At 38.9% G+C, this 24,356-nt stretch overlaps 1 protein-coding gene across 1 annotated transcript in view; it reads left to right on the plus strand.

Moving 5' to 3' along the window:
• Window positions 1-24,356, plus strand: part of LOC124555877 (hormone receptor 4) — a 212,458-nt gene that overhangs the window by 180,710 nt on the left and 7,392 nt on the right. Inside the window, exons 9-13 of the mRNA XM_047129939.1 lie at window positions 894-1,028; window positions 3,464-3,592; window positions 6,676-6,801; window positions 14,545-14,737; window positions 19,618-19,745. Coding sequence (XP_046985895.1) covers window positions 894-1,028; window positions 3,464-3,592; window positions 6,676-6,801; window positions 14,545-14,737; window positions 19,618-19,745 — 711 coding nt within the window. The remainder of the gene's footprint in view (window positions 1-893; window positions 1,029-3,463; window positions 3,593-6,675; window positions 6,802-14,544; window positions 14,738-19,617; window positions 19,746-24,356) is intronic.

Consider the following 24,356-nt stretch of genomic DNA (forward strand, 5'->3'; position numbering starts at 1 on the left):
CCATTGTCTAACAGGGCTTGTCTTCTTTTCCTTACTTTCTCAGAAACAGTTGGTTTCATATTGACAGCTTGGTGGTCCTCGACTACATCTACATTTACTGGAGAACTCATCTGTATGTAATTGAGAAGAATAGAGCAAAACTAATTTTTTTCCTGTGACAAAACTGTCTGATACTGTTCTCTTTCTGTGATCCCAATTTCTTGCTACCACTTCCCATTTTTATTACCCTTCCCCCCTCCCCCCACTCCCCCCCTCTCCCCCCTCCCTCCATCCTAACAACCACAACCTTCATGATTCCCTCCTAGTAGTGACCAGCTAAGCCTTAAGTGGTACTGTTTTTCTCTAATTGCTCAAATAATTTGTAATTTGTGGGCTGCCATGGATTTTAACAAAAAAATGACAAATTTTTAAAACAGTAGTAATGTCACATGTCAACAGTTCCATCTGGTCATTGTTTTGTAAAAAAGTTAGAAGCCTACTTTTTTATGTACCATTCATGCCTCAAATTAATAAATCCCAGAACCTGAACTGAGGGAGTTTAATGACAAGCATACATCAATTTGTTTCATAAGTGAGAAACAGGTTTCATTGAAAATGTTTTAAAAAAAATTATGTCATTTATCTTTTGTACTGTTGGAAAAATACAAATATAAAGTAATGTGATGAAAGAAGAAGACAATACAAACTAAGGAGGCCCTATGGAATTAGACACACTTCTAAAAAATGTTATTGTAGCAAAATTAGGATTCACAGGCATTTTTTACCACATTTGTAACACATTTGGTAAGTATTGAAGCTCCTTTTTCGATTTTAAGATTAATCTTCCCATATTTAGATTTTGTAGTTTGTCTGTGGTATATTTGGTATTAAGTTTTTGTTGTTTTGTTATTTAGGTTGTCCATTTGAGACAGAGACTGGACAACGCTGTTAGCTCATCAAAAGACCGCACATTTCCTATGGAGGTGACACTTGGGATGATTCAGACACTTATTGATTGTGATGAATTTCAGGACATTGCAACATTAAGAGTAAGTTGTAGATTATCAATGGTGTAGTTGATGATATTGTAAATTCTGGTTTCATTTCAGTGAAGCTGTGGAAGCCCACATGTCCATTTCACCTGTAGTATTTGAGTATGTTCACCCTATGCTATTTTTGAAGCAATTGTTGTTACAGTTATTAATCAAAATGCAGCTGAAAATTCACATTCATCCTCGCCATTCATGCAGTACAGATAGCTAGTGTGGTTGATGGTTCAATTTTATGTATAAGAGAGATTTCATTTAGTGTTGGACCTAAAAAATTGTCACATTATCTATTTCGGAAATGAACTATCTAATGTGGTGGTTTTTTTTTTTTTTACAAAAGACACAACATTAGGATATTGTAAATGATGTGTCACAGTAGGCTGATTTGTGGAGGAACAGGCTTTTGAAGACAGAATGCAGCACTGCTATGCCAATAAACCTTCTGAAAATGATAGAAACCTGAGTTTATTTTATTTTTAAGATGAATGACAGCCATCATTTGAAATGTGTTACTATCTCAGAGTAAGTATTGTAACACTCAATACATATTGATAGCACCAATCAATATACTGTAAAATGTAATTTTTTAGCACTAATAGAGGTAAAATGTGAAACATCATCTATACCAATTACAGTTATTATTATTATTGTTGTTGTTGTTTTTGTTATTATTAAGCAGGTTAAAATTATTCAATGATTTTGTGGATATAACTCATAGTAAGTGACTATGAATAATGAAGTTCAAAAAGGTCCATTCAGTTGATAACTGTTAGTTTGAGAAAATCCACTGACTGTCCTCAGTGAATGCAATAACCTCATAATGCTCTGAAGGAAATTAGCATGTTTGGGAACAGATTATTAGAAATATACACTGCCTGACAAACGAAGTGAGGCATCCAGTAGGTGAGGAGGAAACAAAACAAAACTTCATGGATTGAGAGGGTAATGTTATTTTAGTGATTATAAAATCAAGCCAAATTTTCAAAGAACTTGGCACTATGACCCCTGTTATCAGTATGATATTGCACTCTGTGTTGCCTGGACACATGAAGTAAACTGTTCGGAAGGGTGTCAAAAAGCATTTGTATCAGACAAGCTGGCCACACAACTGTTTGAACTGGTCCTAAATATCCTGGATACTGGCACTGGAATGTAATTGACATCTGAGCTGGTCCCACACACATTCTATTGGGGACAGAACAGAGGAACTTGCTGGCCATGCGGGTACCTCAACATCATGCTGACAGTTCATAGATATATGTGCCATCTGTGGACAAGCATTGTCCTGTTGAAAAATGGTACCACCCTGCATGAACAGTAACTCATGAGGATGCAAAATGTTATCTCAGTTATCATCAGCCATGTCCTGAAGTCATTCCCGATGCCTTCCCGCACTGTGATGCCACGAGTAACACCGCCGTGCCTCTCTAAAATGTTGGAAGAACAGGACCTCTACGCTGGGATGCAGCCAAACTCGCCAGCAGTGGTGATCTGGGGAATAGGGAATCATAATTCATCACTGAAAATGTGACGTCATTCGTCAGCAGCCTTGCTTCCTGGCCACAGCATCACTCCAGACAGAACCATTTCTGTTGTGGTGTTATCGGCAGCCTGTACATGGAATGGTAATTTCCTAGTCCGGCAGCTGCTAGTTTCTGACTATTGGTGCAAGAAGATACAGAATGTTGCTTGGAATACATTACTGATTGCTGGATAGCAGGCACAGATCTGAAGTGGTTACAATGTGCTTGGTGCACAATACGATGATCCTCCCTTGTAGTGGTCAGATGGGGTCATCCGGAACCTTGACATTGAATATTCCTGCCCTCACGTTGCCATGCAGTCCAACATTGGACCACTGGCACATCAGTCCCCCCCCCCCCCCCTTCCCCCCCACCTCCCTCCCCCCAAATCTGGATACGGCACAGTTCCGTCAGCTGACCAAACTGAGACCCACAATGAGGCCCCTTTCAAACACCTCCAGGTCCTGATAATACTGTCTCATATGTGCCATCTGCGTGTCCTTCACAGTGATCACTCAACATCTGACATCATTCATGCCCCTTATATACCTTACAAACCCTGGTAACAGCCCTAAACACAAATAACACTGATGCACTCTGGTGGGCATTATACTTGTCACAGAGAACTGCAACTCAAATATTTACATACTTACCAATAGTGTGTATGTGTACAGAGTCACATTGACATCTGACCATGTCTTCTGAGTTGATCACTTCTTTTGTCAATCTATGTATTTTCTTTCAAAATTGTTTTCACTTTATTAAAAAAATAACTATGTTGTTAATGTCTTCATTATAGTCTGTATACAGATGTTTTCAAAATATTTTTTATGCTTTAGTACACTATGTTAGTGCATGAAAGTTTGAAACTTGCATTTTATGTATGTGAACAGTTAAACTATTTTGTTACAGAACTTGGATGAACTTCTTGATCATAAATCAGATCTCTCAGAGAAATTATGTCAGATAGGTGACTCAATTGTCTACAAACTGGTCCAGTGGACGAAACGCCTTCCTTTTTACTTGGAGTTACCTGTAGAGGTGAGCATGAAGTTTTACACTGTGTGATTCCATAAAACTAAGGGTTTGTTAATCTGTTATTTTTGTACTTATGAATTTTCTTCTGAGTCATAGAAACAAGAGTGTCATTGTTACAGAATTCTAGCTTTATTTTTTATAAAACCAATGCTTCTTACCTCGTTGTCCAAGTACAATTCACCTTCGAAAGATTACCTTGCATAAATTGAGAATTAATGTTAATTTACCATCTGGTGGTGGCTGTAACAGCTGTCTTCTTAGCAAAGAGAAAATTAATCAATATTAGCTCTGGCTATTCTATTTCAGTGTCAGATGCTTTCAGCAAACATTACCATAGGTGAAAGATGTGAAAAGATAAAAATCTTAGCCCTGACAAGAGATGGAACCAAAGGCATTTGGTTCCTTTGTGTGTGTGTGTGTGTGTGTGTGTGTGTGTGTGTGTGTGTCAGCTGTTTGTAGTATGCATTATATGAAGATCAAATAAGAATTATAATCATGTACTTTCACAATAATATGTGATGAATGTAACTAGTCGCCTCTCATAAAATGCTTTAAAAATGTTAAGCAAGATATTTTAATGTAGACATCAGGAACACAATTCATAGTAATTTTCAACAAAGCCTAGATAACTTACTGTTAATTCAGTGTCTTATCATCAAAGTATACTCCCAAGAACTTGACAAAATTCGGGTCATCAGACGGAAGCTTGGTATTTAAATTAAAAGCAACCTGCTGTGTTTTGTTTTCCTTAGTTAACATTCATTTACTCTAAACCAATAATATGCTTGTACAGTTGTATTACCGACACATTTTTTGCAGGCTATTAATGTGATTACTACAGTGGAGGAAGGATATATTGTTTACATGTAACACTGTGTTGGATCTCGTTAATGAGGATAGGAATCATTGTCAAAAACAAGACAGGTTCCAACACAGATCCCTGTGGAAACGTTACATTGATTTGTTCTATGCTAGATCTCTCTCTACCTACTCAGACAGCTTGCTTATTGTTATCTAGATGAAATTTTAAAAGTTTCATGTTGTCATATCTTATATCATAAAAGTCCAGTTTAGACATTGCTTATATCACAAAAATGACCTGGACAAAGCCTTTGTCCCAAAACACCTGAAGGACATATTAAACTACAGAGTTTACATTGGAGTTCTAAAACTGTTTTATGATGTATAATTATTCTTAGATTTTCAAAATAAAACACACAACTGGCTGTAAGTTACACCCTCCAATCTTTTAGAATATCTGGATCTATGGAAGCACCTCCAAAGCGTGAAGAAATCAGTTATCTCCCTCTTTTGGAACCAGTTATTACCTTCTTACACAAGATGTTCTGGTAGAAGGTAGAATGTACTTGTAAATAAATTAGAAGTAAAGGAGATTACTAACTGAATAGCCGAAGCATTGAGTTGATTCCATTTTGGCAGGTGGACTGGGGTGAAGTGCTGTTTTGATTGGGGTGGGTGAGGGAGAAAGAGGTGGGAGACAGGAAGATGGCCTAGGGATGGGTAACTAGTGGCTTGGAGAGTAGTAGCAGGTCTGCTGGCTAGGAATGCAGAAGGGAGGGATGTCTGGTGCGTTGGCTAGGCATGCAACACAGGGGTAACTGATAACTGAGCTGGTGAGGTGCTGTGTGTAATGAAGGTGATGTGGAGGCATGGATCGGAGGGGGTGACAAGATAGAGGAAGGGAAAGCTCTGGTAGAGGGTGTGGGGACAGTGGATTAGAGGTGGTTGAGGCCAGTAGGTTTCTGGGAGTGAAGGATGTGTTGCAAGGATAATTCCCATCGGTGTAGGTCAGAAAAACTGGTGCTGGAGGAAAGCATCCAAATGGCAAGGGTTGTGATCCAGCCATTGAACTTGAGCATGTTGTGCTCAGCTGCCTATTGTGGTCAACTTCGTTCTTAGCTACAGTGTGGTGGTAGCCATACATTCTGGTGGACAGCTTGTTGGTTGTCATACTGGCAGCAGCTGTACAGTGATTGCAGCAGCATTGGTATATGACATGGCTGATTTCGCAGGTGGCCCTGTCTCTGATGGGATAGACTAAATTTGTGATTGGACTGGAGTAGGAACTGCAGAGTGGGTGAATTGGGCAGGTGTTGCATGTTGGTTTCTCACAACAAACAGTGACATCCCAAGGCACAGGTTGGCAATAACAAGAAACTCCCATATAGTGAATGCCTTTGAAATGTTTTAACAAGTTTCCTTTCGCTGCTCGATCCTAATCATTTAAAAAATTAAGATTGGAATCATGTGACTGGCTAACAATATAAAAGAACTCTATGGTACGGACAATGATGATATTAATTTTTAAGATTATAGATGTATTTAAGATACTTATATCGTACATGTAATGTTAACACTAATTTCAATACGATTGCAACTGTATCTTGATGTCACTGAGAAATACTATTCTAGTGTATGTGGTCAATGGCAGATAAAGAATCTGAATCTTTGTTGTGAAGTTTTGGCAATATGCATGTGCTTTGGGCTTCATACAGAGCATTTACAAAAGTAGAACTGATGTACACTTCACTCTTCATCATTCACTTTAAACAAACTGACAGACATTAAAACATGACATTCACTATTTAATGATTATGATAGTGCTACAAACAATATTGTGAGATTGCTAATGTTGACAGGGACTGTACACAAAACGTGATTTACCCATAATCTTACAAATTCCATCAGTTCATGACTAGAACTTATTTTCACCTAAAAAGTACTTTTTTATAACATGCTTAGCTGTAAAACACTATTTCATGTAATAGACTGAACACCTTCTTGGAGATATGTGTTTGGGTGGGGGGACTTCCTCACATAAAGTTAACTTTCAGTAGTGACATAGTAAGACTCTGCTGTCTCCACATGTTGCAGATTTGAATTTGTTGTAAACTGGATAATTAGACCCAAAATGTTTATCGATGATGATGATGATGATGATGATGATACTTGTAATGTTCTTTTACCTATCGGTATTCTTAAGTCCACTCCCCTTTCTCACTAGACAAATTAGTATTACAGTATTTTTAGTGTTTCTCCTAAAATGAATTTTTTATCTGCTGCAGGTTCATACGAGGCTCTTGACTCACAAATGGCATGAATTGTTGGTTCTAACAACATCTGCGTATCAAGCAATGCATGGAGTTCATAAACTTGCTAACGACAGTAGTGAAGCGGACTTCACTCAGGAGGTCAGTTTTTAATGAATTGTGACATGCTGTGCTTTTTTTTACAATAATGATTATTATTTGATAAAGCAAGCACATAGTTACATGGAAATACTAAAAACCAATGAGATTACTGTTATAATGTATTTCTGTAATGCAAAAACTGAAAATAAGAGACAGATAAATTATACTTCAGTTCCATTCCTGTATAACTGTTTGGAAGGAACTTGAGGGGAAATTAAGGCTAAGCACATGTATGTGTTGTAGTGCATTAAACACTAGGTGATGGATTTTCTTGTGTCTTGTTGCAATGGTCTTAACATTTTCTTAGCCTCATTAATTAATTTGAACAATGAAAGAAGTTTACTTTTTTACAGCAAACATATTTTGCCTTTTAATTTAAAGCATTTTCAGTTATGCCAATGGTATCTTATGTTATACTTAATGAATGAATAACTGAATGGATAAAGGACACTCACTTGTTGGCAGGTTGATCATACGCAGACAATATATATGCAACTTCCTGGCAGATTAAAACTGTGTGCCGGACGGAGACTCAAACTCGGGACCTTTGCCTTTCGCAGACAAATGCTCTACCACGCCCCGTCCTCGCAGCTTTACTTCTGCCAGTACCTCATCTCCTACCTTCCAAACTTTACGGAAGCTCTCCTGCGAGAGAGCAGAAGTAAAGTTGTGAGGATGGGGCGTGAGTCGTGCTTGGGTAGCTCTGTTGGTAGAGCACTTGTCTGTGAAAAACAAAGGTCTCGAGTTCAAGTCTCGGTCCGGCAAACAGTTTTAATCTGTCAGGAAGGTTCATATCAGCACACACTCCGCTGCAGAGTGAAAATCTCATTCTGCAATATATGTGCATTTTGACTTTTGCTTTTAAGTGCTAATTTCAGTCAATAGTTCTTAATACTAAGGTTTTTTTAATATATATATATATATATATTTTTTTTTTTCAAAATACAGATCTGCAGAATGACTATATGCAGTTGAAGCGACTGCAGCTTAGTGTGCTAAAGATTAAATGGGCATTGTTTTCATATATTTTGTAGTTTCAGTATAAATCCAACTTAGTGAAATATTGAACAGAACAGTATCCTTTGTGTCATTCATATTAAAGCATCACTTAGAACTCACAAAGATTTACAATTACATCTTGAGATATCCCAGCTTTTTTATATTATTGCAGAACTACACTGCTTTCTATTCAGCAAGAAATTATCATGTATTGCAAGTCTTTATTAACATGGTTACTGAGTTGTTGAAAGACTGCATGAACATAGAGATTATGTACCAACTTCATTTACATTACATGGTAAGAACTTTCCACACTGAACAGAAGCGTACTGCAAAAGCCAGCAAGCCAGTCCAGCTTGTAAACCATTTTTTCATCATCTAGATATACAATACAGAAACCACTGCAATCTGGTATGGTAGAACCAATGGAACTCACAGCATATGTTTCCAAATGTAGAATAAGACACACTGTATCTGCTAACAAGTAGTGTTGAAATGTGTATGGGAATAGAAGAACTGTTTCTTTCAACCAGGTTTTCTATGTACCAACATCCTGTACCTATTGGTGCCTTCTGCAACTGGCGGTACTTGTGGCTACCAACAAGTTTGTTCACTCCATACAGAAATATAATACTTAAAATGATTCTAATAACAGTAATTTTGGTAGTATTCTGTCATATATTGCTGGAGACAATGGATGTCTAGTTACTTCTGGGTACAGGACTGATGTGCAGAACTGCATACTTATATCACTGAACTCAATTTGTTGTGTTATGTTCTTATGCATGACAATGTTTTCCTCGGTAGGAATGAACACAGATGCCACAATCAACAGCTGAATTAAACTCGGCGTGCTCTATTTCTTCATTACATCTGGAATTCTGTAGATAATGGTGACATGGTTCTGACTTCTAAAAAGTCTTCAACACACTTCTACAGTGTTGCCAAGAAAACAAAATATGGTTTATGGAACATGGAACCAGGTGTGCAGTTAAAATTGAGGATAGCATCAGAAGTAACACGAGAAAGTGTGGTATCAAATTTCCTTTAATTATATGTGTAAATGACAATGCAAACAACATATTTACACTCTGAGACTGTCGACTGATGATACAGTTGCATATAAGAAGGTGATGTAGCAAAATACTGAAAGACTTGCAGCTAATCAGTTGCTGGTGCACAGACTGGCAGATTCCCATGAATAAAAATAAATCTAATGAAATGTACATAAAAAGAACAACAACTTGATATTTTTTGACTACATGATCAGTGATTAGTCTATGGAAATAGTCACAATCATTAAATGTCTAGACACATCTATATGGAACTATTCAAGGTAGATCGACAACATAAATCCTTCTGTGGTTAAAGTTGAACAATGGAAAATCCAGTTGGAATATCAACAATTATGGAAAGGACAGATTCCCAGTCACCTCGAAGATGACATGTTAAATTGCAGAGAGGCACAACAAAAAGACTGTTGCACATTACGCTTTCAGCCAAAGTATTCATCAGAAAAGAAAAACACACACGAAGTCACACAAACAGGCACATCTCATACACATACATTACTGTTATCTCTGGCTGCTCAGGCCAGACTCATACTGAAATGTTTTGAATGGGAGCAACAGTCCATACTGGAGCAGAAAAGGGGGAGGGATACGAGGGTATATGTGGGGGACGAGAAAACAGTGGTGTCTGGTGGAGCGTGCACACCCTCGTTGTGCACTGCTCTTGCCATTGCACCCACCACTGTTTTGCCCTTCTCTGCTTTCTGCTCATTTTTTTCCCTTGCCTCCCTCCCCACAACCTCAGGATGCTGGATCAGGTAGCCTTGTCTGCCGTCTCTAGTCCCTGCACGCTCCACCAGGCTGCCCCACACTCACACCCAGCTATCCCTCCCCCTTCCTCGCTGCGCAGCAGATTTTTGCTTCCATTTGATGCATTTTAGTTTGTCTGGCCTCAGCAGCCAGACACAATGGTCATGTGTGTGTGATGTGTGCCTGTTTGTGTGAATGCATGTGTGGCTTTGGCTGAAAGCTTAATGTGTAGCAGTCTTTTCATTGTGCCTGTTCGACGCGCAAGTCGCCAAAGTGGCGTCAAATCGAAAGACTTGCACCAGGCGAGCGGTATACCCGACGGGAGGCCCTCGCCACACGACATATCATAATTGTGCCTGTCTGCAATTCAATATGTCATCTTTACAGTGAATAACAATCTATCCTATCCATAATTGTTGATATAGTTAAAGTTGATAATTTGATGTCATTCAGAGATTTATTGGAAAAAATCTTGACAGTGTAATTCACTGATGGAGGAGGTAACCTACAAAACCCTCATTCTACAATTTTTTGAGTATTATCCATCAGCATAGTACTCCTACCATGTTGAATTACAGGAAAAATATAGAAGTCTGAAATAAGAGCTACATACTTCGTCACAAGTTTGCTTAATTTGACTGGAAACCTCAAAAAGATCCTAAGACACTGAAATGGGAGGCACTTACCCTCAAAATTATGAGAGTTCACCTTCCAATACGAATCAATAAACATTACTTCCACCAACCTGATCGACCTATTTACATAGGGAGACAAGACAATTGTGGTAATAGCCCATTGTTGCGTGCACCGATACTGAGTTTATTGTACGGATTATCTCCCTATAATTCTATTAAACCCAACTAATAACTTTAAAGAGTAGTAGGAGGCCTTTTACTATTTCTTTATTAGAGACAATTTCTTCAAGAATTTATGGCCCAAGTATTATGTTTCTTTTGGTCTCCAATGCTTCATATAGGGAAGATTAAATGTGGTGCGGTTTCATCCCCCTCACCACATAGTCTGCACTTATGGACCTCTTTCTCTGTGCCTATTATGTGTAGATATTTCTTAAAAGTTCTAATCTGGGATGTTCCCAAACATTCTGGAATCTTCCCAAATGTTCCAGACTATTGCCGAACATTCCAGAAAATCCCGGATCATTGTGGAACATTCTTGAATGTTGTGGGATGCTTTCGAATATTCCTGAATGTTCTCGAATACTCTCAAATGTTCTATAAATTTATAGAGGCAAAACCTCCCAGCCCTTATATCTTCAGAGGCATGCCTTTCAGGTAAAACTGAGAACCCTCTTCGTAGATGAGGGATAGAGGGCTACTGTGCAATATAACTCCCTTGATTGTACAGGGGCTCATTTCTGAGTTTTAGTGACATGCACGTTGTACACTTACTTTTATAATATATATTGGTGGTTATTATCTTGAAATGTTTATTGAAACAGCTGGAAGTTGTTGTATAGTCAGCCAGCATTTCTCTGCTCATTCCCATATGTATCACATTCACTATACTGATTTGGAATTCTGGATTTCCCAAAGGCTTCCAGTAATTTCTAGTTTTAACTTGTTTGCCCCACAACTACATCCATTGTAGCCCAAAGGTGTAGGGGGGCATATCCGGCATGGTCTCCATCCCAGCAGTGGGTGTGCCTCCTTGGTATGCAGGATGATGCCAAGAGCAATTTTATGAAAGTGTAGTGCTTTTTCCACCTTCCCTACAAGTTGGTGAAGCGCTGTTTCACATGATTTGCTTGGCTGATGTGTATGTTGGTATACATGTAAAGGAACCTCAGTTAATGTCCCTTCCCTAACATTAACTTGAACCTGTGTTTCTAATGTCTTTAGGAGTAAAGAGGACAGACTGATCGGTCTCATATCCTTAGCCATGGTACGATCAGTTTTCTCTGGCTTCAGGATGAAAATGACCTTCACTGTCCTCCAACCATTAGGAATAAGTCCTGCCACTAGACTAATTCCAGTCTGTATAGGAAAACAGTTAGTTCTTTTCCTGCTTGTTGCAGTAGAGCCAGAAATATTCCATCAGGGCCTGTTGACTTAAATGGTTGAAACATTTGAAATCAAAGTATCACTTGTATCACTGCAACTTTGGTCAGGTGTCTTCGATAAAAGTTAATAGTTCCAAGAAATTTCCTTAATTCAGGATAGTTGATAGGATGTGGGGGTGAGCATTACAATTTGATCCTGTCTGCTGTAGGACAAATTGTCACATGACTGACTAAGTGACCAAGGAATGTAACCTCTTTCTGTCGGAGCTGACATTGTCATTATTGATCACAACACTGTGCTTTTCTAATGTGTCAGAAATACAGCTGCGATATTTCTCATTTTCATGGGGCAGTAGTGAGGAGACCAAAATGTGGTCAAGATATGAGAAACTGAAAGGGAATTGTAACTGAACTTCTTTTCTAAAATTTTTCCATGTTTGGGCAGTGTTTTTTAAACTGTAAGGCATGAATGGAGATTCATATAATCCAAACAGTGTTATTACAGCAATTTTGGTTACATCTTCACTTGCCATGGGAATCTATAAATACACTTTCTTACAGTCTATGACACTAAAGGTGGTTATGCCAGCCATGTGAAGTCTTGTATGTTAGATATGGGTACTGATCGAGTATTATACTTGCATTCAGCAAACAGTAGTCACTGTGAAGTCTGTAAGAACCAGCCTACGTTGTCACTAAATGGATTGGTGAAGCCCATGAACTTCCTGATGGTCTGACAATCTCGGCCCATAGCATTTTGTCTGTTATATGTTTAGCAGTGCGTAATCTATCAGGTGACGCACTTTGTAATGGTCTGGTGGTCCCAGCATGGTATTGATTCAGCGAACAGTGTTGTGATTCACTCCACATTGTCAGTTTGCATATACTGTCTGTGAGTGGCAGAGGTAACACATGTAGGGGTAGCATGCAAATTGGGAGTGTTGTACACCACACTGACACGTGCATCCTGTGCTGTGTCCCTCACCCTTTTCCTCTTCTATTGCTGGAAAGTTGGCAATAGGTGCTGCTGCTCTTGTTGCAAGTGGGACCCCTGGAAAGCTGGTTGATTCTGCTGGTGTGGATGTTGCTGATGACAGTTACGATGTTGTAACTTCTGATGTAGTAGTGAGTGAGTGGGTGAGGTGAGTTCATTTATTGTTCAAGGTCGGTTCCTAACAGATGTAATTTTTCTGTCAAGACAGAGTTTTCAGCGAGCACAGAAATATTCTCTGTCTTAGTTTCCTCGTACTTGTTGATAATATCCTGAAGGTTGGGTTCCAGAGTCTATTTTTTTGTATTTTGTAAAGGGTAGTAATTGTATCTCCTGTTTGTGGGAAACTGATGTGCCCTGACCTGGAATCCCCACTAGTAGTCTGGTGAAGCCCTGCAACCAAATTGAGAGGAAGATGGAAGCTTCACAGGAAGTCCGCCCACAATATTGGCTCGCACACATCAGCTATGACAAACTATCAAGTAGATTTCTCGTGTAGTGCTCTGTCCACTGTCTGTTCCACTGTTCCGAAGTGTGTGATGGGGGTGTTGTTGGTGCCATATAGTTGTGTGTCCAGCATTTCACATGTTGATTAAAATAAAGAAGCAGGTATTGTACTCATCGCACTACCTTGCATATATACTGCGTCAATGCCCTCAAACGGAAATGTTTTGATCACCCTGTACGTAAATGGATGGAAACGATCTTCAGAGCTTACAAGTGTACCCTCTTCCATATACCATAGATACCCTGCAGGGTATATATTTAGACATAGGTGTAAATTGAACAAATGTGACTGAATCACAATGGTTGACTCTCATAGATTTATTGTATCTTACATGGAAAGTGTTGGAAAGATAGCTAGAAAACAGACATTATAGGCAAGAAGTTTAATCCTTTCTTAAGTATGTTACTGATTATCTTCAGTTCCCTTTTAGGGCAGATGAGGGTTAAATTCAAATAGGAATAAGAGGAAATGATTATTTAATGATTGGTTTAAATAATGATGTTCCACAAAGAGAAAACACTATTTCATTCACAGGACTGTGTGTAACCATCAACTGAATTTACACAGCTACTCTTAATTGTGTTATCAACCATTTTAAAAAATTAACTAGAAGCCCAAAATAAATTTCAAAGACTTAGTGCTCTAATAATAATGGAGTACAGAAAAACTTGGCACACGTAAAATTCACTCCCCTCACACTAGCCTTTAGACAGATTGAAACAATTTGGCCAACTTGTTCAGTTAATTTTTTAAATTAAATTTAAAAAAATGTTTTGGGAAGCCCTTGGAAGTAAGTTTGTAAGATAAAGAAAGAATTTTATTTTATTCAAGTGCAATAGATTAGAATAACTTTAATTCATTAACTCTTATAATGTTATAATGCTAGTATGAATTATATCATATCTAAAAACGTATATCTTAAGAATCTGTGTGCAGGTACTCTTCAGTGACATAGAAGTGTTAAAATCTGTTATATTGCAGACAAGATATTTGGTACACTGTGATATATTTTTTATGACTGATGTATTCATGTAACTGACTCATTTCTGTACTAAATTTATATCCTATAAGTCACTGCAGACATTGCTTTTAGTCTCATTATTTTAATCATATCTTGTACCCCCCACCCCCCTTTTTAAATGAGCTATTGAAAATGACAATGATGAGTAAATGTGTTGTGACACAGTTGCGAAAATACTGAGCTTTTTAGAGATGTGTCTTCAGGACATTCTAGGACTAACATAAGTTGTGTAATTCTTATTATAAGTTTTTTCCTTCTGAAAATGTTACCATTGTAAACTGATTTTCCCCAAAATGTGATTTCATTGTTAATTAGCAAATAAACATATGTAAGATGAAATTGTTCCTTGACTTGTTTGCAAGCTTATCAATGTTCTTGTTCTAGGTATCAAATAATCTGTGTATCCTGCAGACATGTCTCACTTCAATGATGGGCCGTTCAATAACAATGGATCAGTTGAGACAAGATGTAGGGTTGATGGTGGAAAAGATAACGCATGTTACTCTCATGTTTCGCAAAATTAAACTGCAGATGGAAGAATATGTCTGCTTAAAGGTCATCACAATGTTAAATCAAGGTAGTTACTGAAACCATAATTGTATTTAATGTGTGCTGTGTAATCTTACGAAGTCCCCTTTAAAGACAAAAATAAAATTAATCAAAGTAAAGTGGCTGGATGTATTTCAGCTAAAGTCATAACCACAGACCATGTCAGTAATAATCATTTGAATTCAACCACTTTCATAATACTTGATACAATTAAACTACGCATTTCAAGAGACAGTGCTCTCTCCAGATGGTTGACTCTCAGTTTACAGTGTACATTAAATATAATAAAATTAAAAAAAAAAAAACGTGTTGGACTATGCTTCCACTTCTTATAGAAAATCATACAGTTCACACACTGCAACCATGCAGCCAGCAGACTGTGTTCTCTTCTTCAGTTTAGGGTACCAGGATTTTCTGCTGGAATACCACAGACTGAGTGTCAACAAGCTGATTGTGAGTAATTGAATTATATCAGGAGCTATTAAATAGGTTGAATGCAAATAATTATTACTTAAAGTATAACAAAATGCTACCTTACATCTGAAAAGTGGATAACATTAAAGCACAGACATTCTTTTGTGCATAATTTACTAGCCCTAGATTCTGGGGAAAAAATCTAGCTTTTGTTATTGTGTTGTATTCATTTTGCTATGTCAGAGTGGCCAGACATATAACAGTGAGTGTAAGTTTGTATCCTCACACATTTGATATATGGAAAAGTGCAGAGAACATGCTTCAAGTGAGCAACCTGTAAACTATAACTGCCAGCTATGAGAAGTTAATATGATTTATCAGTTCTGAAGAACATATAACTTAATGCTGTTATGCTGCTGTATTTCTATCCTTTTGCTACAATACATCATGTCTGCTCATCTATGATAAATAAATAACCAACTTGCTCGTTCACTAACATTGGTGAGCCCTTGTACTTGCACTCACATGTCATGGTGCATGTTACAGATGTGTCCAATTTGTTACAGAATGCACTGTTCAGCATTGTCCACATAGACTGGGAAATGTAGTGTGACTTACATGTGGTCTACAGTGATCCATTCAGGGTGTAAAGGCTCAACAATATTATTAGATAGCATACATAACGTGGCCTCCCCCCCCCCCCCCCCCCCACAAAAAATAAATAAATAAATCTATCGCAGTATCCAACAACTTAATCAAACTGTATTGACAGCATTGTGGAAAATTATCTATTCATCAGCTGTACAGAATTAATCAGTCCACTTCATAATGCCAGTGTCAAATGTCATAAACTAGTTAGTTATGTATATTGGACAACCTTTTTTCTGCATACATTTACAAGAAAGTAATTTGTTCATATGTAACGTCACTGGGAGTGATAGGGACTAGAGATCTCTTAAGTTGTTATGTGAATCAATACTATTACTGGACAGATATACTAAATTTCTTCACTCTTTAACCAGCAGCTAGGACCAATATTGGACTGGTTTATGCCTGGACCAGTAGGGTAGGAGGAAGGTAGTGCTCAGATCTCCCCCACACCAATTTGCCCAATTCCATATGGGTTGGCAATTTTTGAGGCTGATGATTGGCATATGACCAGCTGAACCACCAGTTGTGACTGATCACTGGGGCCTGAATTATCAGTTTGGGTGGAGGAAGAGGGGTGTGTGGTAAAAGAGGCTCTCCTTTGTGGGTTCCCACATCTGCGTACTGGAGACTTCAACAAACTACACGGATGTGGCATGGTATTGGAGGCTGTAATGATGTTGGGGCATAGATGTGGATGGCAGAATGGGTGTGCATCTTCCAGCAGGCTTAGTAGCAGTCCTAAGGTTCTAGTTGTTGTGACTCCTTGACAGCTGTGTCTGGTGGCACTGTTTTTATTTATTTCTGTGGCCAGAACTGGTTGCAGTGGCGAATTAACTGATCCTGATTGGCCGTGAAATCAAAAAGTTGATGTCTCCTGTGGCCAGTTATGATACACTAGATCCATTACAGGATCTGGTCAAAGTTGCAAACCTAGACGTGGGAACTAGCTGGACACCACGGCTTTGTGTGCTGGTTATGGACATGAAGCACCAAGCCCAGTGAGTTGAATTTTATATGCTTTTAGGCACAGGCAGGACAGATTGTATGTTCTATGGCAGCAGCAATACTTGACCGGTAGATGTAGATGTAGCTGTAGCTACTTTGTATGCCGTAATTGGAAACTCATTGTGGGTGTGCCACAAATTATTCTATACTGCAAAACATACATCATCTCAGTGACTAAAGTCTGTATTAAGTCCCATAGGAGGGCAGAATAGGACCTATGCATTACTGTGTTGCATGGTAGGCCTATAATGGATTTCATAGTTATAATAACTAAGGAACAAGGCCTATGGTTTCAGACATTCTGCTGTTTTTTGGGAAACATTGAGTGTGGGTTTAAAAGGGAAACTAGTGATTTATGGGCCATTAATAAGTGAAACTTGTTCCCTTAAAAGAGCACATGATTTTTAATAGCATATATATGAGTACTAAATCTTTCATCTCAATTTGAGAGTACTGAGCAGTGTTAAGAATGCAAATGCTGTATGTTGTTCCTTACTGTTTAGATGCTTGTGGGATAACACTAATGCCATATTGTGACTTGTCTGTCATGAGGAAGAGATGCTTCTCCTGTGTGAATGCCACTAGAAAGTAACAGATTTAAGGCATTTTTCAAATTCATAAATGCGTAATGATAGTTGTCAGATCACATAAAATTGACATCCTTTTCCATGTCTGATAAGTGGATCATAAATTTGGGATGCTAAGCGTATGAACTACCCAAGGCAATTAACCTTACTAAAGAACGATTGTAGTTTTTGGGTGTGGGGAATTTGATGACCATGTCAGTATATACTAGCATGCACACGATTCCATTCTTGCTCAAAATTTACCTTAGGTATTTTATACTAGGTGCAAAAAAACTACATTTATCCAACCAACAATGAAAGTGTTTCAATTGGAGTTGTGCAAATAGTGCCTGGAAATTCTTTAAATGCTGTTCCCAGGTAGGTCCTGTTGCCAAAGTGTCATACAGGTAATTTGCACAATCAGAAATACCCTGAATGAACTGTTTTAGGTATGAAACTTCCTGGCAGATTAAAACTGTGTGCCCGACCGAGACTCGAACTCGGGACCTTTGCCTTTCGCGGGCAAGTGCTCTACCAACTGAGCTACCGAAGCACGACTCACGTCCGGTACTCACAGCTTCACTTCTGCCAGTACCTCGTCTCCTACCTTCCAAACTTTACAGAAGCTCTCCTGCGAACCTTGCAGAACTAGCACTCCTTTCTTTCAGGAGTGCTAGTTCTGCAAGGTTCGCAGGAGAGCTTCTGTAAAGTTTGGAAGGTAGGAGACGAGGTACTGGCAGAAGTGAAGCTGTGAGTACCGGACGTGAGTCGTGCTTCGGTAGCTCAGTTGGTAGAGCACTTGCCCGCGAAAGGCAAAGGTCCCGAGTTCGAGTCTCGGTCGGGCACACAGTTTTAATCTGCCAGGAAGTTTCATATCAGCGCACACTCCGCTGCAGAGTGAAAATCTCATTCTGTTTTAGGTATCTTTGAAAGACCACTAATGACCCCAATGGTCTGCCTATGGGCTAGATGACACTTGAGTCTGATAATTTCTGTAATTCAACTTTCACAGGTTCTCTGTAACAAACAGGATGGTTCTCTGTAACAAACAGGACAGATCATGCTGTACAGAGCTGCAGTAGTATTGAAGGTTTAAGTGATATATGAGCTTAGGAAGTTTTTAGTACAGCCTAATGTTGGTTCAAAAAGTTGGTGGTAGTTTGAACATAGATTTTTTTTGGTCATGAAACAGTGTGACAGTTGCAACAAGATTTACTGAATCATTAATTTAAAATCCAAAAGAGTAAACATGTCCAGGTCAAAAATGTTAGCTGCTACAGGGGAACTGACAACAAGAATAGTTAGTTATTGAGCTACATTCTTGTACTTACTTGAATTGTGACCAGGCCACACATTTTCTGACTATACAAAAACCTCCTACATGTGAGACAGCCAGAGCAGCAGAAAACCCAACGTTCTGTTCCCCTGTGTCTGCCTCTAACTGCACTGCAAATTGTTGATGTTCAGGGTAAACCTTACCTTATGACAAGTGGTATCACAGCAAGAGCAGTGATGCCACCCATCCCTACTGCCTCAATCTGGAAACAATTTTTGCAGCTTTGAACTGTGGAAATATGTAGGCTGTGAGGAGGTGGTTGGGCAACTTTTACATGTTGCTAGTGGTGTTGCAAGTAATGAGTGTTGGGCTAAATGGTCTCTATTTGGCAATCTACTGGGACTAGGTGGGTGGGTGGGTGGGTGGGTGGGTGGGAGTTACTAGCTACTGTTAACCTATCACAATTCACCTGAATACTATGTAAAAGTGACCCAAATGATAACAAAGATGATGGTGAGTGTCCATATGATGTTGACTTCACCTTCTTTGACTATGTAACCAAATTGATACATATGCTAATGGATACTAAAGTAGAATGGAGTAATGAACAGTCTTGTAGTGTCTAATACTGATAAACTTGTCCCATGTTTAACATTGTCAAATACGTGTATATTTTAGAATATCAAGTTACTTCATTTGTGAAGTAACTGCAGAAGACTACTTCAGTGATGTCTTGTAATGTCTGGAATCATTTGGAAATCTTCCTAGTATGCATGTGGTGATACATTCATTACATAAATCTTCTCTTGATTCTGTGTTTACAAAGCTGCAACTGTTTTTCATATCTAAATGTTTGACGTGTCCCACCATTTCCTGTTAAAATTGTTAATGTAGCTATGAAAATAGTTCTGTGTTATTCTTCATTAACACAGTGACTATTTACAATATATTAGGACGTATTTAAAGTAGCTACATTTACATTTTACTCCTTTCTAGGTCGAGGTAGCACGACGGAACTGGAAGCAATTCAGGAGCGGTATACTATGTGTCTCAGAAGTTTTGTGGAAAACAAATTTCCACAGCAGCACTCTCGTTTCCACGACCTTATTCTGCGGTTACCAGAGGTATGTCAGATAATTATTTCTCATAATTTATTAAGTCTTCTTCATGGCCTATGAAACAGTTTTGTAAGAAATGTAAACGTTATAAAATAGTCACTAATTAGTCTGCAGAGTTGGAAAGAAGAACAGGAAACTTCCATTGTTGTAGTTCCTAGCGGTGGTGGTTATTTGTCACTGGCTTCCTTTGAGCTTCATATGTTCTAAAATACTTGCATCAGTAGTAGTCATGATCATGGCCTTAGCCATAATAACTCTAGATCTGAAATCTTGAAAAAAGCATACTGTTTAGGAACATGCTTATTAATATAAATTTCAGGCATTTATTGCTGATTTTTTAATCATTCACTGCTCTTAACAAGTAGGAAGTAGATCACTGACTATGGCTCCAGTTCTGTGCTCTGCACTGATGACAAAAAGATTGATTTTAAATGCCATCAGTCCGGTCATCAAAATATGGAAGACTTTGGACTGTAAAACATTGTATTCAGGGGCACATCATGGGAGATTTTAATGTGAAATTGTATCCTAGTGTGTGTGTGTGTGTGTGTGTGTGTGTGTGTGTGTGTGTGTGTGTGTGTGTCAGTCTGTCATGGGCTTAGAGGGAGACAGCAGCTGTACGAGATAGGAATGGAGGAGGAACAGACAGGAGTTGCAAGGGATAGGAATGCAACACAATAGCGCTGGAACTGTTCACAGTTTACAGTGATGATGATGATGATGATGATGATGTGGGGAAATATATTCGGGGCAGGTGACAGAATAGAGGAGAGGGGGATTGTGGGGAAGAGAAATGGATGCAGAGAATTAAGAGAGATTAAGGCCAGGAGAATTACAGGAGCAAAGGATGCATTACAAGAATAAATCCCATCTCTGTAGTTTGGAAAAGTGGATCCAGATGGCACAGCTTGTGAAACAACCACTTAAATTGAGAATTTTGTGCTCGGAAGAGTGTTCTGTCACTGGCTGGTCGGCGACAGTTTGGCAGTAAGTCATTTGTATGGTGCACTGTAAGATGGTGGTCGTGGTCATGGTCATATAAAATGCTGTGCAAAAACTTCAAAATAGCTGGTATATGACATTGCTGCTTTCACAGATGATCCTGCTTCTGCCTGGATAGGATAAGCCTATGACAGGACTAGAATATGTCTTGCCAGATGGGTAAATTGGACAGGTCTCAAATCTGTATTTTCCACAGGGATATGACCGATTGTATCGATGAACTGGGAGTGGGTGTGGCTTACGAATGGACCAGTTGGAACAACTGAACCATCTTCTCCGTCAGGGCTGTGCCTATCATTGTGCCTGGAAATGAGGGCCCTGCTACCCACAATTCTGTCCACCCATGGTATTCCGCTGCCTACCTGACCTACAAAATATCCTGTGCAGTTGGCATAGGGATGCACAAAAACACAGCACGTCACCCCAGTCTATTTGCTAAACTGCAGTCTCAGAACAATGTAGTAGAGTTGTGTGAGTGTCTCAAAAAGGGATTCATCTGAAATATTGAAAATTTTTCAGTCTTTTTCATGTGTCTGTTGATGAATCAATGTCTCTACTACTTTCTGTGTTGTTGCTTTTACTTCTAAATTATTTTTAAAAGTAAGTAATGCACATCCAAATTGTAATTAAGGAAAATATGGATAAATAAATTGCCCAGCAGCCTCTGTAAAAATGTGTATGAAGTGCACACTATGAAAGTGTACAGTAGAAAGCAGAAGCTAAATCAATCAGTAATGAAGACATTAGTTCTATGAATTTGCAAAGAGGGCAGTTGCCAGATTAAGAGAGTAGTAGTAGTTGGTAGTAATTGATGCAAACCGTAGAAAGAGAATATGATTTTGTTTTTTTTTTTTGGGGGGGGGGGGGGGGGGGAGAAAGAAATGAGAAATCAAGAGAAAAAAGGAAATGAATGACTGAGAATGAGTTTTGCAGTGATTAGAAAAGAGACTGCGATTACAAAAAACAGGAAAGATTGAGCTGCAGATCTGAACTCGTAGTCTTCAAAAGTAATGTCAGTTTACCAAAAAGACAAAATGAACTCCCATGATTCTGCTGCTGGCTTAGTGACTAATGTCTGAAGCAACTTACTGATTCTAATTGCTCCTTATACACATTCATTTTTGTTGGAATTATAATAATAGCAAATTATGTTACTATTATTCTTACAATCTGAGTAATCAGATTCAGTATGTATATGCCAGTTTAGTACAGTTCTGTTGGCAGAATTCTTTGTGCAACAAGTATACTGAGTTAATAATGAGGTCACAGTAGATATGCAAGGAGCGAGCATGGGGACAAATTTTTATCAAGGGCAGTCATGTGCAAAAGCACATCCTTGTATTGAATGTGGTGTGAATGTTGTAAAATCTAGATAGATATATAATACAATCTTATGCAAGACAATTGTAGAAATTTGAACACAATTAATTCTCTGTTTCGCCCATGATATCTCAGTTACATATATCTATCCAAATGAGTAACATTGGTAGCATTGTAATTTATACAAAACATTATTTTGTCTCATTTCTCTTCACCTTAAGACAGTCAATCATACTCTGTTTTCTCCTAGACTGCGAATTTGTTTAGTATTTTGAGAAGAAAGTGAGAAGCTTTCTGTGAGTGAAAACTTATACACTGACTAGGTGATAGATCTTGCTGTATCAGGAGGATATGGTATTGATTCTCAGCTCACCATTTTGGAAGCCATTTATCATCCTGGCTTCCTCATACAGCCATTGGTCCATTGACATTTAAAAAAAGAGAGAACAGATATTGTCTTGTGAGACAAGTCAGTATGTAGCTTGTTTGCTGACCACTCAGACTGTGTATTGGAAGTGTTGCCTGATTATTTCATTCTTTATCTGAAAAATGACAAGTTTGCACCATCTCTGGTTAACTCAAATCAAAGCCAAGGGCATTCCACATCCAGTAATGGTTATTAGCTCAGACTTCATGTTGACTGTTTGCATTGCAAGTGATAGTAAACAGCACAGTAGGTAGAAAGGTGGTAAGCTGTCCATGCACAAATTTTTAGAAAGTTAGTGCTTAGAAAATCAGTGCTGAAAAATCCAAATATTTGGCATCACACTAATGAATGTATTTTTCAGGTAAGTAAACGTTATTGCTTAAAGCTGTTTGTTGCTATCCACTCATTAATGTGCAGAATGTATGGGGCACTGCGTATGTAACACATAGCAGTGCATATCTTAAGCATATGTTTGTGCAAGTAGATCTACTCTTGTTAGTATTCTGCTTTTGGTAATAGCTGTGATGCAGGATTGTCAATGGTTCTGATGTGAACATCATAGGTTATTCACCTGAAACCTAGGCACAAGTAAGGGACAGATAGGGTGTCTGACATTATGATAAGGTGTACTACAGCAGTAGTTAATTTGAGTATGTCATAGAACTGCACAGGGATCAAACCAACATTTTACTTTATTTATATAGTTCTTGGTTTATAGTACCAACAGAAGCAGTTACCTTCTGAAGACTGAAGTTCTGTTAGATAGAATGGCTGTGCTCTGCTTTATAAAACTGTAGAGGCCATGAGTGTGACCCCTACTGTGACAGGGCTAAACTGGGTTGGCAGAGGCCAGGAGGCCGAAATTACCCCCCATGGGCGGGGTTAGCAGTGTAGCGGTGAGTGGTAGTCATCTGATGTATCATTGTAGTCACAACATTTGTTTATCGCTCATCAACTACAACAGTCATGATGATGATTGGAGAGGCCAACATCACCCAGATGTGTGTCGAAGGTGGCCTGCAAAGAGGTGCGACCGTCAACAAGTTGCTGGGGGCACATAGCGTCATTACAATTTATAGAGTAATGACAGCAGAAATACTGCAAATACACTGACAGTAGCACCGGATGACAGCCTGCAATACAGACAAGACGCTGCACTGGAAAGGGTGTGCTTAGATGTGCAGAATCATGCCTGCGTTGGTAGATGGCTCGCAGCAGCAGCAGTGTCTGCCCACACAAGCAGAAGCAGGCAACAAGAATTTTGTCCACATAAGTAAAGGTGGCTGAGCGGCTGCATTACCCCATATTTGAACTGTAGGCCACCAGGTGGCCCACCAGTTGGAGGGCGCTAAGCCCACAGCACTGTTCTTAGTGTGAGCAGCAGGGCCACAACTAACAGCAGCAGGGTACAGAGGTGGAGACTTGTTGATGCACATAGACTAGCAGACCATCTTAGGTCCCCCTTTTGGAGCTGGTGGCTGAAAGTACCATCCGTCTGACTAGAAATAAGAAGTATTTATTTGGGTGTGGCCTGTCCTTGTTTTGCTAAAGCATCGGTTTCTATCACACAAGCTATAACAGAACAGTGGGTTGGATGTCAAGCAACCAGATCACCCACACTGCAGCAGCTCCATCTTTCTCTTGCTTCAATGCTATTACATCTCTGGTCCCTCCACTTGTCCGTAGCGTGTGGTAACCATCTCAACACCTCAGAAACAGTACCTGTCATATCAGCGGGTAGCCCCTGATGTAACTTCACCTCGCTGGTCTGAATTGACCCTCTTCTGCAGCGTCTTGCATTGTCTGTAGAAGGTGTGTGTATTTTACTCAGTCATACCTTTAAATTATTTGTGGTGCAATGTGCTTCT

Source organism: Schistocerca americana, chromosome X, assembly GCF_021461395.2.
Source record: "Schistocerca americana isolate TAMUIC-IGC-003095 chromosome X, iqSchAmer2.1, whole genome shotgun sequence".
Classification (NCBI taxonomy): Eukaryota; Metazoa; Arthropoda; class Insecta; order Orthoptera; family Acrididae; genus Schistocerca; species Schistocerca americana.